The 16,719-nt window shown below is 39.0% G+C and overlaps 1 protein-coding gene across 1 annotated transcript in view; it reads left to right on the top strand.

The window, feature by feature from the left end:
* The window catches only part of LRRC1 (leucine rich repeat containing 1), a 140,310-nt gene extending 126,749 nt beyond the window's left edge, over positions 1–13,561 (top strand). The window contains exons 11-14 of the mRNA XM_011981327.1: positions 3,175–3,290; positions 8,787–8,959; positions 9,910–10,046; positions 12,066–13,561. Coding sequence (XP_011836717.1) covers positions 3,175–3,290; positions 8,787–8,959; positions 9,910–10,046; positions 12,066–12,224 — 585 coding nt within the window. The 3' untranslated portion in view covers positions 12,225–13,561. The remainder of the gene's footprint in view (positions 1–3,174; positions 3,291–8,786; positions 8,960–9,909; positions 10,047–12,065) is intronic.
* The last annotated feature ends 3,158 nt before the right edge of the window (positions 13,562–16,719 follow it).

Below are 16,719 nucleotides of genomic sequence, written 5' to 3'. Positions count from 1 at the left end.
AGGCATCCCTAGCACACTCTGCAACAACATGTGCTCTTCGTTGGCATTGTTTTTCAAAAACCATAGACAATAGAGATCAGGAGGTCACACTGCCTGCTCTGACAATCCAGAGGGCCTAAGAGGCTCTTGTACGCAATTGCGTTCCACCCCTTGACGTCTCAAATGGGTATGAGATTAGAGTGAGAAAGGAAAAAGAAAAATGAAACAATAACACACAGTTGATAGCTCACACATTTCATTGAAGTTTACACTTTATCTTCCTAAATGATTAATGGATCTTGTCCAGAACATTTATTTAGAGCCCTCTGACCCACTTTAATTAGTTAATTTTTTGGACTACATAATACATGCACATGATACAAATTGAAAATGTTCACATGGTATATAGCAGTAGGGCCGCAAAACAGATATCTTACAGGTTGGTGTGGTGGGAGGGCAGTGGACAGCTTCATGACAAGATGCCCACAGTTAAAATGCAGTCCCAGCTCTGTATGCCTTCCAGGAGCTGATTATCCCCTCCGGATGATCATATGAATAATAATATCTGCTTTGCCCCCCTTGGGTCACTCATAAATCCTGTCTTTTCAAAGGTAGGTCAGGACGCTAGCAGGGATCTTCAGCCTCAGCCAGCTGCTGACTTGGAAGCCCTCCTTCAGGGCATGTAGCCGTACCTCTGAACCCCAGCCTCATGCCGAAGCTCCTCCACCTGGGAGCAGGGATGCAGGAAGGGTGCCCCATGGGAACCTAGTCATTCTTTCTCATAAGTAGATCTTTGTCAGGATTGTCTAAATTTATCAGAGACTCTAATAATATTGATCATCAAAGTGATCAGGGTTTTGATTGCTTTCCTTCCATGATATTTCTGGGCATCTAAGTAAAACTGTTGATTCCCTTCCTTAAGGGAGGGAGAATGTGCTCAGCCATATGGGAAATCCAGTTGCACATTTCTTGTAGGACACTATATTGGGGCTATATGTTTATAAAACCTAAGAGAGGCTACTCTGGTGATTCTTACTGGAACAAAAAAGAGTTTTGTTGTCTCCACTGCTGCACATAGAGGCAGGTAACTTTTAAGTAGAGGTCTTTCACAAGTAAGTAAATAAAGTGTCTAAACATACGTAAATGAGAAATTTAGTGGGCAGAGAGGCTATGCATGGTGGGTAGACAGCATGAATACTATACTTGCCAAGTACCCTGAGTGTACATAAACATGTGCAAATCAAGCAGTAACTCAGGTAAATGATCTTAGGGTTCTTCATGTGGTATTTTATGCTCTCAGAGGGTTAGACCATAATTATGAAATAAAGGCAGAGAGCATTTTATTATATGGACCAAAGGGTTCTGTGAAGGCTCTGTGGAGGAACAGAGGATGTTTAGCTAATTTTGGATCATTGGTAACATTTAAAAAGGCATTTCTATAAAAAACAGTGGGATCAAAAATACAAAAATGTATTTAGGGTATAATGAGTAGACCATTTTTGCTGGAATGAGAAATATGTGAATGCGGGGACTAAAGGGGGCAAAATCTAAAAGCCTTTCTACATATCTGGGTGCTTTCCACATGACCGGAGACAATTTTTTTTTTTTTTTTAAGACGGAGTCTCGCTCTGGCCCAGGCTGGAGTGCAGTGGCCGGATCTCAGCTCACTGCAAGCTCCGCCTCCCGGGTTTACGCCATTCTCCTGCCTCAGCAGAGTAGCTGGGACTACAGGCGCCCGCCACCTCGCCCGGCTAGTTTTTTTTTTTTTTTTAGTAGAGACGGGGTTTCACCGTGTTAGCCAGGATGATCTCAATCTCCTGACCTTGTGATCCGCCCGTCTCGGCCTCCCAAAGTGCTGGGATTACAGGCTTGAGCCACCGCGCCCGGCCTGACAAATGTTAGCCTACATTTACTTATATATTTATTTTTCTTTTATATACATTATGGTTAAATATTGTGGTTCAATACATTATTTTGAAATCTTTATATTTTTAAGGGAGGGAATAAAAAGATTATGTATGAAGGTAATTATGTAGCCATTCACAAATCTGCGTTCCGCTTTTGAGGATATTATATACATATATTAAACACATGTATAAATAGAAAAGGGCAGAAGATATATTCAGATAGCATTAACCATTCAAGTCTTGTGCTTTTTCTCAAGTGGGAGCCTCTGGAGTAGTATTTTTCCATGTGTTGGAGAGACATCAATAGGTTCCTTCATGAGCCTTTCCTAGCAGTTGCCCTTAGTCAGGAGAGTGAGTACAAGAAGAATGTAGTACTTTATGGAGTCCTGCAGAATGTTGTGTCTGGGATCGAGCTATTTTTCCGCCCTCTTGATTCAGTTTTCCTGACTGTAAAAACCACCACCAATTTGTTAAAGAGAATCATTGGATTTGTGTGTGTCTTTATGTTCCTTTTTGAAGACCAGACTCATACAAAACTCAGTTACCTTTAAATTGCTTACTTTTAAAAAATGGTAATCAAATTTGGTGTGGATGGAGGTGTTGATATGTGTGCCTTTACGAGCAGGCCACGGCTAAAGAAATGGATGTATAGATTTACTCCGTTCACTTTTTGTGAAGATACTGCTGATTTTACATCCATCAAAAAAAAAGTGAATTTACCACATTAATTTGTGAATGACTAAAAGCTATTAAAAGATGTATGGTGGAAATTAATGTACTGTATAATCTGTAAGATACCCCTTTTTTTTGGAAAAAAAAACATGGAGAGTGCTGAAGTTAATATAATGGGCAAGTCTTGAATTGTGTGTTTATCAGGATCACCTTTGGCCTAACTTTTGAAACTACAATTGTTAAACTTGCATATTACCACATAGTATTTTTCTGGATTGTATAGTTTGGTTAACATATTTAACAGATGCAGTTGGGTTAGATATCAGCAGTGGAAAATGATTTCTTCTTTAGAATAAAATTTTTAAAGTGTATCATTGATTTTCTTGATTTAATTTAGAACATGTACATCTAACGTTTCACAGAGATTTTTATGAACATATAGGGCTGTGTTTTGTATGATTTAAATTAATGATTATTGGTCATCAGTGAGACCAGTGAGTTATGTGGTATAAGTTTATGCATCCTTTTTATACTGTTTGGTAAACAAGGTACTCTGATCCTACTCCATCTCCCCTAGAAAACTAGAAAAAAAGATGTATTTCCTTTCTCACCATAGATCGGCGGGTGCTGCAGCCTCACTGTGTTCTGTGTGCGTGACAATAGACTAACTCGGATACCTGCAGAGATGTCACAGGCAACAGAACTTCATGTGCTGGATGTGGCAGGGAACAGGTAAGCCTGTTGTATGCTTTGCTTGAGGGAAACAAATATGCATACATCCCAATCTTTGCGTGCATCTTCAAATTTTTGTCTTTGCTTTATCTTACAGAATATGATCCCAATTTTTCAAATGACCTAGGCCTCAGGGAATTCTTCATATGGGGGCTAGAGTGCTTGAGCCCAATGGAGCAGAGAAAGGGGAAACCTGAGCATGGGTTAAAGTGTCAGTGGACACTTTTGTAGAAATGCTTCCCGGAATGATGGTACAATGATGCCAGGGAAAGAGCACTGAACTAAGAATGGGGAGACTTGGGTTGTGGCTTAGCTCTTCTAAGTAGCTTTTGTAAGTCATCATGGGCTTCAGAGTTTCCTCACCTGGAAAGTGAGCACAAATGAGTTCGAACTCAGTTTTAACCAGGGGACCTTGACATACTGACTCTGAACCCCCTGAAAATACAAACAAAATTGTGTATTTAGGGAAGTGTTTATATCTAATGTCAGAATCTCCAAATGATTCATAATACAAAAAAAGTTCAGAGCTGCCAGACTAGTATCCCCAAGGTCACAGCGTCACCATTTCTCAAGTTCCGGAGCAGAGGTCATGTTGGACTGAGCGCCATTTTCTAGAATATGCCTGTTCATCATCTTTGTGGAACACATTTGTTTCCGTCATTCCGAGCTAATTTCAGCGCCCTAAATGTCATATGTGCCTTCTCTGTGAACAGAAACAGGCTATTCTTTCTATTGGGGACCCTCTTCTCTGGCTCCTTGACTCTCTTCTTCATCACTCAAGCTTTATTTTCTTGAGGGAGCCTCCTTTCTGAGTTCGCATCTGGGAAAATTCCCCTGCCATGGCAGTCACAGTACCATGTGAGAATTGCCAGTTTTCATATGGGTAACCCTTCTAAGCCTGAAGTTACCTAAAGTTAGATGTTCTTCTGGTTTATGTGTCATTGTATCACTTGTCAGATGCAATGACGGAGTGCCTGGCACATAACAGATGCCATTTTCAGTGGAACAAAAATGTTAATAGTTTTACAGGATGAATAGCAGGTCACTGCAGGATGGCTTATATCATAGGCTTCCTTGCCAAAAGGAATTAAAAATTGCTTTTGAGTGTAATATAGTTAGGAGAAAAAGGTTCAACTGCTTGGGGGAAGATGATCAATGATCTTAAATGGTAAAGGCCAGCAGTCTAAAGAGTGTTTGGGAGACTGTCTCCTGAGTGCTGATTAGCTGATCATTTTGGTCAGGCACAGGTCACCATTTTTTATTCTTGCTAATGGATTATAGACAGCAGGGCTAAATAAACAGCAGTTCTCAGCTGGAATCTAGAGGTGAGTTATAGCCTCAGGCAATGCTCACCTTTTCAAAGTTAATGCTTTCAGGACATCTTGATAGATTCTTAAGACCACTAACTGGTTGCCGGAAACCCAGGATTAAATTGAGTTGAACCTCGGATTTCTGCTGAACTAAGCAGAACTAAGGCATGAGCCTTTACAGCTTGAGGAGGGTACTTCTTTCCTGATCTTTATCCTCTAGCAGTAGAAACTCAATGAGTCAACATTTGCTGGTTCTTGCCACACTACTGAGCATGAATTTGCATCAATTCTTGAGCAGAAAGATGCCTGTGATGGCGAAAAACTGTTTTTACATGAATGAAGGCCCCATTTCTCCAGTTCTCAGAAAAAGAGAAAGTTAAATTTTTATTATGCTTGGGCTGGGATGGAGAAAACCCAGTTAAAAAGTCGAGTTACACAGTTGTCATTTGAGTCAGTTAAGTGTGTCATTTAGTCCATGCATACGTATGTAGATTCATAATCAAATTTTAAGCCTATTAAAATATTTAATCACTGCTTATTAAAAGTATCAGTATAGAAACTAATTTTTTTAAAAAGGGCTACCTGGTCAGCCTTTTAGCTTGCAGAAATGTCATACCATAGGATATCATACTAAATTATATTAAATGTAACAGAAGCTTCTGCCTCTTCTTTCAAGTATATGAAAATAACACATGGCGGCAGGAAACGTACACTGTGAGTTTCTAGAAACTTTCTTTTGCAGTTTGGTAGGATAAATTATAGCAAGGATGACTATAACCTGTCACTTGGAAACTAAGTATTAAACCTTCTGTGACAGTAAAGAAAATGTCTTATATCATCAGTTACCCGAGCACAGAACACAAAATTCTTTAATACTTAGACTCTCTCCCATAGGAATATCCATCAAGTGTGCAAAACTCAGCATTTGAGGATTTTCCTTACTTGCAATATTAGTAGTACTGAATATTAGAAACAATGGTTGTCAATTGGAAAATAGGAAATACTTACACTTTTTAATTTTATGCTATGTATGTATTACCCAGTCCAAAGAATTAAAAATATTAAAAGACAAACAACAGCATACTGTTGTGGAATACTAAGCAGTCAAAGAATGAGATATTTCTCTGTGCAGTGACACAGAGAGAGACCCAAGATACTGAGTGAAAAGGGAAAATGTTGAGCAGTTTATAGGGCTCTCATTTTGGTGGGGTTTTTTCCTTAAAAAAGAAAAAAAAAATCACTTATTTGTGCATTGTACCCAAATACTAATAGTAGTTCCCCTAGATGAGACTTGAAGGTATAGGGAGTTTTCATTTTAGATATTTTAGTATTGTTTAATTTTTTGCCAGTTATGTTCTCAATTTATATATATTTTTAAACATTTTTGAAAAGTTTGCTTAAAACTAAAAATTCTGGTAGAAAGTAACAGAAAGATGAAACATTACATTGTAAGGCGTATTCAGTCACTGGTGAAGTTAATATTAATCAGTAGGCCATGCTTAGATATTAAATAAATTTGAGAAGGCAGTTGCTATAGTAGTTCACAGGCATGGAAGGTCACTTGGGGCTGGGTTGGTCATGGATATAACTGGAGACAAGAGGCTTACAGTTTGGTCATTCATTTGCTTTAGTTCTTGTACCATTGGTGTGAATAGTAACCACAAATTTTTTATTTCTGGGCGCATGTGGTCCTAAATAGAACACAGAGATGCCTACGGGCTGTGGTTTCTTGTGTGTTGATTCTGTTTATTCTATAGTGTACAGAAGGTACCAGAATAAACCAAAAATTATTAGCTCCTTTGGAAAGCAGGAATGTATTTCTCATCGATTTTCTGACTTGTAGCTGGGATGGTTTACCCGAGAGAGACAGAAAAGCATGTGTATGTCTTTTTTTCCCCAGGCTATAGTGAGTTAGAGGATTAGCCAGCCGGCAGAATCTCAGTGGACAGACTGTTCAGGGAACAGGGTGTTTTTTTCTTTTGGACACCACTGGCAACACTTCTGTCCGCAAGACAGTGGGCAGCTCATGTGTGGTGTGGACTCAGTCAGCAGCAGCCACATTCAAGCTGGCACTTTGATTCTTTGCAGCAAAACTGGTATTTCAGGCAACTCATTAATCTGAGTTGAAATATGTTGATAAGATTTGTTGTTGTAGAGTCTAGTAATTTATTTAGCTTTTGTCATATGGTTTGTCATCCTTAGAAGTTGTTATTTATTAGTATTATCGATGCTCTTTTTAGCCTCTTATTTATACTTTTGCTTTAACATTCAGCTGGCTTCTAGTCTGAGAAGTTACAATGACCACGTTTGAGTATCTGTGTTTTGTGCCAGTTTTCAAGTCTTGATTTTTTTTCTTTCTGTTCTCATGAGTAAGACAGGTACAGATGCTGACTGTAAGTGTCTTTCCCAAGACTTGAAACTTTAAACATTCTAGTGGATGTTAGCTTGCTTCCTCTTTTAAAAGATAGAGGAGAAAAATTTTAAATAAATTATATTTTTGTTCAATAAAATGAAAGAGTTTGATGTACTTGAAACTTTAACAGTGTATAATGCCTATTTAAAAAATCCTTGTCACAGTACCTGGCAAATACATGTTTTTAACTTTCTTGCATTTGAGTTTACATGTATGTAACGTTCTTTGGATAGAAAGAGAAAGAATTTTTGTATAAGCAGAAGATATTTCAGTTCTATCCCTTAAAGAACAAATATCTCAGAGTAAGAAGAAATGTAATTGTGATTCTGCTGTTCCCTGTGGTTCCCTCAGGTGTCCTTCTCTAACTGTGAGCATATGGTGGCACCGGGTGGATTCTAGGATTTGAAAATATGTATTTCTCACCTCATACTGCTCTCATTAGTGAAATATTATAATGTACAATTCATAGTCTTTTCAAGAGTACTTTAACATAAGCAGTTCTCGTGGATACACTGGCTTAAGAACCTCACTCCCACTTAAGTTACAGTTTCACAGTACTTCCTCAGTATTGCATGCAATACATATGCATGAGATGGACTCAGCCTTTACTGGACTAATTGTTAAGGAAAAGAAAATATTTTCTCATCTTTGAAACTAACACAGAAATCTTGCAAAATGTATTGTTACTGTGAAAAGTTTGTTAATGATGCTTTTGTTGTTAATACTGTCCGTGCACTCTTTGGTTTTTTTTTACTTCTTTTATTAAAGTAATTTAACCAGTTTATGCCTACCTTTTCCTCTGATTAGTTTTGTGTTATTGGAATACAGCTTCTTTTCATATCTTTAGAGAGTTCTAGTTTATTTCCCATAAGTTCTGTCAATTGAAATGGTATGTGCGTCTGAGAATTCACTGTTAGTCTTTTGGTAAGATGTATAGGTAGATTTCCTGCTAATGTTAACTGGAAATAGGTGTACATATGATTTCTGGCAGTGGTCTTTACTAAATAGATTCTACGGGTTGCAACCAATCTGTGAAGTCTTTGTGCAAACATAAAAATAAAACTAATCTTTAGGTGTCACATTATAACATTTAAAGTACTTTCATACGTACTACCTCATTTGAAACTGAAATAATCTGATATAGATTTTAATTGTCACCTAGGACTCTGAGAAGTAAGAGCTTCTAGAAACTGAGAGATAAAGGTTTAGAAGGGAATACCTGAAATAATCTCCCTAGAGAAACTAGATGGAGTCCATACAAAATGGGGTTTAATCTTTATTTTGGCTGCAACTTAAATGCTTTGACACCCCAGGCACCTCCTTCCTCTTGGCCTGATTCATCAGGTGCTCCTGGAAACAGGTAATCCCGCAGCTTCAAAACCAGCCCTGTCAGTGAGGCTGTCGCCATCAGAGGTAAAGAACCTCCTCTGGGTCCTTCCAAAATCACCTTGACTTTTTTTCTCTCTTTACATTGAAACCCAGTACAAGACCCTAAAAATGTGTCCTACAATTTTCTCTTTTTTTTTTTGCCCTGTAATCTGGAGGTTCTCATGGGAGAAGTGAGAGCAGAAAAGGGAAGCACAGGAACCTACTGAAGAATCCACTTGCAAAGAGTATGTCAAGTGTCTTAAAAACATAACATCGTTTTTACATTTTGAAACCAATCTCAGGAAGCTGTTTTTAATTTTTCCTCATTTTATGGATAGGGATTGATTTGATTATAAAATTTGAGGTTGTAATGTCTCTTTTTTTTTTAAAAAAAAAAAAAAACAGGTTGCTGCATCTACCTTTATCCCTGACTGCCTTGAAGTTGAAGGCTCTGTGGCTATCTGACAACCAGTCGCAGCCCCTGCTTACATTCCAGACAGACACAGACTACACCACGGGAGAGAAGATTTTAACCTGTGTCTTACTTCCTCAGCTGCCTTCTGAACCTACTTGTCAAGGTGAATTTAATTTAAGGACAGTATTCACAGGGCCACGAGATTGAGTAGGAGCTAATGTCTGTCCATAAGGCCTCTTACTCCTTCATGTGATTGTGTTATATCCAGTCTGCACCTAGAGCCGGCTCGGGCGAGGCCACTGTGGGACTCTTCCGGAAAGGTTACCCTACATCCTTGCAGAAGGGCCGCTCATATCTATTTATCATGTTTGAAATTCCATAAGCAGTTTTTTGGTTTTGAATTATAGCTAAGGCTGAAAATACAATACTTCTAAAAGTGGTAACAGAGTCTCTTAAAATCCAAACTGATAGTTCAGAGGATTAGTACTAACACCACTGGCATACTATTTTTAAGCCATTGAATTATTTTGAGTCATTGTATCTTTGTTTTGTAAACTGCGTGGTTAAAAAAAAATTCACATTAACATCAAAATGCTATCATAAACCCTTTGCTGAGAGCTGGGCTTGGTGGAGGGGAACCGGAGTGCCCTGGGGGAATGGGAGCCCAAGTGGGAGGACTTTAAGACCCTAGGGGAAAAAGTGGTAGAGTGTGTTACTGAGGAAAGTACTGGTGTCCAACCTGTGCGGCCACATCACTGTCAGGACAGTTTTGAAGTTGCATAAAATAAGTATTTTAAAAGGGACTCTAAATTATGACATTCTGTGATGAAATATTAAACATATTAATTTAGCAGATATTTTATATGATCTCAAATAGAGTTATACATCATTAAAAAAGAAGGGGCAACCTTGCCCCAGGCCTTTTTCTTTTTGTTTTTGAATTTTGTGTGTGTTTGTGTTTTAAAGCCAAACTTGCCACAGAACACCACCCTTATTTCTGGTGTTCTACCCCTGGTCCTCCGTATAGATTCTGCCTTGTCAGCTGCAAAGTTCATGGCTTTTACCGGTCACATGAACCACAGTTCCCTGCTGATGTGGTCTTTGTCACTGCAGAGAATCTGCCTCGCTGTGGTGCGCTGGAGAACTTGGTAAATGATGTCTCTGATGAAGCCTGGAACGAGCGTGCTGTCAACAGAGTCAGTGCAATCCGATTTGTGGAGGATGAGAAAGATGAAGAAGACAATGAGACGGTATGGAAATGCAGATTCTTTGCCTCTGTGGAAGTTCAAAATTAAAAGATTGAGAATGGCACCTAATTAGGATATTCTTTATTTTCAATTAGTATGTTCTCTGCCTTGCCTTGCCTTCAGCATTTAAGAATTTTTTTAGAAGACAAAACTAGGTAATTCTAGGTACTCAGTCACAAAAGGTAAATGAGGCAAATGGAACTCATTTTTTTTTTTTCTTTTTTGAGACAGAGTCTCCCTCTGTCACCCAGGCTGGAGTGCAGTGGAGTGATCTCAGCTTACTGCAACTTCCACCTGTTGGGTTCAAGCCATCCCCCGACCTCAGCCTCTCAAGTAACCTCTGCCTCCCGGGTTCAAGCGATTCTCCTGCCTCAGCCTCCTTAGTAGCTGGGATTACAGGCACCTGCCACCACACCCAGCTAATTTTTTGTATTTTTAGTAGAGACAGGATGTCACCATGTTGGTCAGACTGGTCTTGAACTCCTGACCTCAAGTGATCCACCCATGTTGGCCTCCCAAAGTGCTGGGATTACAGGCACCTGCCACCATGCCCCTCTAATTTTTGTATTTTTTGTAGAGATGGCATTTTACCATGTTGTCCAGGCTGGTCTACAGTTCCTGGACTCAAGTGACCTCCCCACTTAGCCTCCCAAAGTGCTGGGACTACAGGCGTGAGCCACTGTGCCCGGCCTCTTATTGTTGTGTTGTGCTGCTTTTATGGTGCTTCTTTTTATTTGTGATAGTTTTCCCTCCCACTGAAACTTTTTTTTTAAAATTGTTCCCAGTGAATGCTGTCTCTTCCCATGTTGACTCCATTTGCTTGCCATGATTTGACTTAGTGCCAGACCTCTGTGCCTTCTTCATGTAACCAGCTCACCTTAGTCTTCTTGTAGAGGGCTTAGGATCTTAGTTGGATTAGTTAACAAGTTTTTGTTCAGAAATTGGAAAATACCAGTCACCCTTACTTTCATCTGTACTTGAAAATGTCTCTCAGACATCCAGCATCTCTAGGTGTTGGTGACAAGGCTTGACATCTTCCTAGCAGTTGACTTTGGTTTCTTAAATTCCTTAAACTAATTGAGATTTTTCTTAAGCAGAACTTAGAGGGAGTACTTGCAGCCCCCCAAACAAAGGCAGTTTTTAAATTTTTGCCTACAGTCTTTGTTATTCCAGTTGTCACCAAATGGGATTTTAGGCCTATACAATCGTAAAGGGCAAAAGGCAAATTAGGGATGATAAAATTACTCACTGTCAATGACTCTTTAATACTCACCTCAAGACTTGTTAGAGTGTGATTATCACCAGTTACTTCATTGCCTCTTCCAGTATTTTGTTAAGCTAGTTTGGTTCCCCCTAAAGCGCTTGGATAGGCCGTTTAAAAGATGTACACGCTGTTTTATGAGCTAAAGATCATGTAACATATTAAATAATATTTAAAAAATTACTCATACCCTGTTACTTAACTTCCAGTCTTTATTAGAAGAGTGTGAACTTTCATCAGTAGGTCATAGAAATAGTACACACAGCAGCAAAATAAGAAAAGGAAATATTTCCCTCTTGATTTCCTTTTTCTTGCATGCCTCAAGGGTTGAAAAAAGCCAGAATCGCTTTGGGTAATAGTAGAACATTATAGTGACTTTAATTTAGGATTTTTTATTTACTCTTTTATCTTTTTCTTTCCCTACACCCTATAATTATATCCTAAATTTTAAAATAACTGTTCTTGCTGCTTATGGAGATTTTTATTTTATAGTAATTTCATATATTTATAAGTATTCTTTTATTCTAAAAGTAATCCTTCTATTGTAACGAGGTAAGTTATATGGAACACTTTCCCTTTCCCTTAACTACCAGTGAGCAGTTGATAAATGCACATACCTCCAAAGAAAGCTTTTCCACCCGCTTTAACTCAGAATTTCTAAGAAGGTAACATTTGTATTGGAATGCAAATGCCTTGAAGCTGCATGTTTTGAAAAAGTAGTGGAATAAAACCAAAACACTCACTCCACTGTTTGTTTTTAGAGAACACTTCTAAGGCGAGCCACTCCACACCCAGGGGAGTTAAAGCACATGAAAAAGACAGTGGAGAATTTACGGAATGACATGAATGCTGCTAAAGGACTGGACTCAAACAAAAACGAGGTCAATCATGCCATTGACCGAGTGACCACTTCTGTGTAGAGTTTCACCTCCGAGTTTTACCTCCTGTGTCTTCCTCTGCTGTCCAGACGTTCCTGTCTGCTTCCGGGGAGCCTCACGTGCTCCTTGTCTTAGCTAACCAGCCCCCGTGCGCCATCCTCCCGTGGAGTGTGGGGAAGCTGCTGTCTCCCAGGAAGTGCCTTACTCGTCCCGCAACCAGTCAGCCACCAGTGGTCTCCCGGCGTGATTTTTTTTTTTTTTTAATTTCAGTTGTTTGTAATAAGTAGAATACACTACTGTAAACATACGACTTTTGTTTTTGTCTTATGTTGGGATAAGGGAGAGCAGAAAGGGGAATTTTTATCCTACTCCCTTCCATAAAGTGCTGGGACATTTTGAATCCCCCAGGTTCCCTTGGACCTACTGATGAGAGATAGTTTTATGTATGGGGAAAAATGGATACTTTTTAAACCTTTTTTGGCAGCTCAGATGGTGTAAATTTTAAAATTTTGTATAGGTATTTCGTAACAAAAATATGTATTTCTTTTTTGTTATTTTATCTTGAAGACGGTACATATTTTAGTATTTGTGCAGAGAAACAAGTCCTAAAGTATTTGTTTTTATTTGTACCATCCACTTGTGCCTTACTGTATCCTGTGTCATGTCCAATCAGTTGTAAACAATGGCGTCTCTGAACAGTGAGATGAGAATAGGAATGTGGTATTTTAAAGCAGTGTTGTATTTTAATCAGTAATCTACCTGGCAGATTTGTTTTTAACCAAAAAGATGAATTATCAATGATTTGTAATTGTATCGGTTGATTTTTTTTTTTGAAAAGATGAACCAAAGGATTTGACTGCTAATATTTTATTCCTTACACTTTAACTTTTTCTGAATAAGTCTCTCATAATGAGCGCAGTGTCAGACTGCACCTACTCTGATGGTATGTGCCATTTGTAAAATAAAATAGATCAGAAAAGCACAAAAAGAGAAAACTGGTTCAGACATTCAGTGGGCAAATAAATTATGTACTGCAAAAGAATGATTTTTATTCAAGAAAGCTTTAAAAGTTTTATATCCAGATATACAACCACAATAAAGCAAAATAACCTATCAAAATAGAAATGTTGCTATCTTTATAAGTGCAATTTAATTTGTAAATAGAGTTTGAATCAAAGTATCAGAAAATACTGCTTCAAGATTTAATTTTAAATCTGCGAATTTAAGGGATATTGGGAAAAGTTTTGGTGTGTTTCTGTTGACTTCTTTTTTGTATGCTGTGATAAAAGAGAAATGAAAAGTGCCAGTCACTGTGTGGTGTCTAGGAAAATCATATATATTTTTTTTCTCCAAGAAATAAATTCTTCCTGGACATTGGCCATACAGCTTTTAAAAATTATTACTTTGTATGTTCAAGTGATAGCAGGTAGCCAAATTTTTTGGCAGTGTGCTCTGGTCTATTACATATTTAAATTACCCATCAGTTGTGAGTGACCTCCTGTGGGACTTGCATTCACACAGGGCGGAGCCCAGAATTGCCTTTGACTCTGGCTAGTAATTTTGGGTTGTGGCAGTCTGGCCAAGTGGACCCCTTAGAAACCCGTCTTCAACCAACCAAATACAATACTTTCTTTTACTTCTATGTATTTACTTATTGGGTTCACTTAGCTTTTTTGGCTGTGTGTATGTAAATATGTGTGTATTTTAAAAACTATTTATGGAGCTGAAAGTACATAACATATAAGTGAGTTTCGGCTGGTCAGTTTTATACCTTGCTCCCTAATCTGTGCATAGCAATTTTCTTTTCTCTATTTTAAGGTTTTTTGACATCCTCTATTTTGTTTTAAGCTTATAAAGATGATGCCACTAACTCATGGACTGATTATATATAAGCAAATTGTTTTATTTAATGGGAATTGTCTTGACGTGGAAGAACAAGTAGAACTTGCATGGCGTGTTTTGTTTTTTTTATATAAAGCCCATCCTTTACTACTCAGTTCATCATGGCTTTTCTGGACTGGAGGTGGACAGAATGGCATGTGTGTGCTTACATTTTCCTAGGAAATGTCACGCACCTAGTTTATTTCCTTTGGCCTGTCTCCTTTAGTTCATTTTCACTTGGTTTGCTTTTTGTTTTCATTTTGGGGGATTTTGTTTGTTTCCCCTCTTCCTTTGAGAGGAAAATGTCACTTTCATCTTAATCTTTTATGCTGGGGACCCTGCAGTGCTCTTGAACTTCAGGGTTCTGGAACCAAACTGAAGCTTCACAGTGGAAACAGCATCAACCAGACAGTTCTGCCCTGAGAACATGCCAAGCCGTTTCCAAGAAGGCCCCTCTCATAGTTAGAAGAAAAACTTGATTATGTGAAAGGATACCTTTCTCTGTCAGTGCCCTTCCCCCCTCCCCATCCAGCCCTTCCTTTAGGAAAGGGAGGAGTACAGTATATGGCTGGCTGTTTGTCTTGTGGGAGTGACAGGTGAAAGCAGGAAAGGAGGTTAGTATGACCTGTTCACCCACTTTTATTTTTTTTTTCCCATAGATAGTTATTTCTTCTTTTTAGCAAGAAAATAATGCCTCAGTGGGTAAAAGAGCCAACCAAAAAAAAAAAAAAAGAGAGAGAGGAAGTGGAAATAAAGTCATTGATAATGAAAAGAGGGATTGGTAAGAAATCATAAAATGTTTGCCTGGATATTGTCTTTTTTCTGGAGAGTTTGGAGGAATGGTCCTGAGTGACCCAATCTTTCTGTCTGAAAACATACTAGCTGGCTGTCAATGAGGTGAGCAGGCAAGGTGGGATCACTCACACCAGCCTCTCACAGCAGCACTTCTGCCATCTCTGTGAAATCTACCACACCCAACAAGACATGCTTAGTGAATGGGGTGAAGGCTGGGAAAATTCTGTGTCTGAGAGTTACTCTGAACAGCCAGTCCTGCTCTGGTGAAAATGACTGACGCTTGGTTGGCCACAGTGGCTCACAGCTGTAATGCCAGCACTTTGGGAGTCTGAGGCGGGCGGATCACAAGGTCAGGAGTTCGAGACCAGCCTGGCCAACATGGTGAAAAGCTGTCTGTACTAAAAATGCAAAAAATTAGCCTGGCCTGGTGGTGCGCACCTGTAATCTGAGCTACTCAGGAGGCTGAGGCAGGAGAATTGCTTGAACTTGGGAGGCAGAAGTTGCAGTGAGCCCAGAGTGTGCCACTGCACTCCACCCTGGGCGACAGAGCAAGACTGTCTTAGAGAAAAAAAGAAAGAAAATGAGTAATGCTGTGCTCTGGGCATGCTGCTAGTGTGTGGCAGGGCTGCAGCAGCACTCTCCAGGGACTGCATTGCAGCTGCTTATTAATAGAAGGCGATTAGGGACATTGCCACTCAGTGACATCCATGGAGAGTTGAAATCTCACTTCACCATTATTGTTGTCTTACCTCATCCAATTTTCCAAAGAGCCAATTAAACGTAACTTTATTATGGAAAATTCAAAACATACAAAAGTAGAATAATCATTGACCCTCCTATAGCTATCACTTAACTTCAATAATTAGAAACACAAGACTAAGGTATTTATAAGGAACCAAATGTGTTATGCATGTATTTAAAATATATATATTATGTTTTAAAATACATCTATAAGAAAGTGCACAATGAAGCATTTTTTAAAAGCTCTAGAAAAGCAAGCAAATGTGTTTTTTAAAACTGCTTTGGATTTACAATTTTTGAGTCAACATGCCAGTGGAATCATGCATATGGATATAGGTCTGAATCCCAGCGTGCCACGTAGGTTTGGACAAACTGTTTAACCTCTCTGGGCCTCAGGTCCTTCATCTCTAAAATGGGGCAGTAATACTCCTTTCAGGCTTAGAGTGAGGATTAAGCGGGATACATAAAACATACGCTCTCAGGAAGTGGGTGGCTGCTGTTATTACAGGTCTTGCTGTTTTTGTTGTTATAGTAGTGTTATTAGCAGCTCTGCAATTCCTGCCACCAAGCCAACAGTGTGTCATCAGATGGGTAGTGTTCTCAGGAATGAGGACACACACTAGTTCTGATGGAGAAAACTTTATTTGAAAACTGTTTCGCCTGTGGTTTTATATATAGACTCCTGCATTATGTAATGGATGGTGGAGATATTAATTTGTCCTGTGTGCTTACTTAATGGTAGGTCTAGCAATGGTCTCATGGTAACCACCTCATTTTAACCAGACTTACTAAGTAGCTGTCCTTAAGGTAAAACTAGATCCTGCCAAGAAACCATGAGACAGCTAGTTGAGGATAGGGTCTCCTTTTCCAGAAAATGTCCCCCTCTTTGTCATAACCTCGGTTTTCTAGGTTCAGGTCTCTGGTGCTCATTTTGCCTTGTCTCTCTGTTTCACCATGGATTTTCATAACATCTCCTTTTTTACCTCTTGCTTTGTTCTGTTTCCTTTCTCTCAATGGCGGCTTTCATATATCAGGAGGGACGAGTCAATTTAAGACATGGATCATCCACGGAGAAAAACCTGCTGGAACAAATAAATTAGTGCAGCCTGACGTGGGGCAT

This window comes from Mandrillus leucophaeus, unplaced genomic scaffold, assembly GCF_000951045.1.
Source record: "Mandrillus leucophaeus isolate KB7577 unplaced genomic scaffold, Mleu.le_1.0 Scaffold223, whole genome shotgun sequence".
Classification (NCBI taxonomy): domain Eukaryota; kingdom Metazoa; phylum Chordata; class Mammalia; order Primates; family Cercopithecidae; genus Mandrillus; species Mandrillus leucophaeus.
This window is presented reverse-complemented; position numbering and strand designations above follow the sequence as displayed.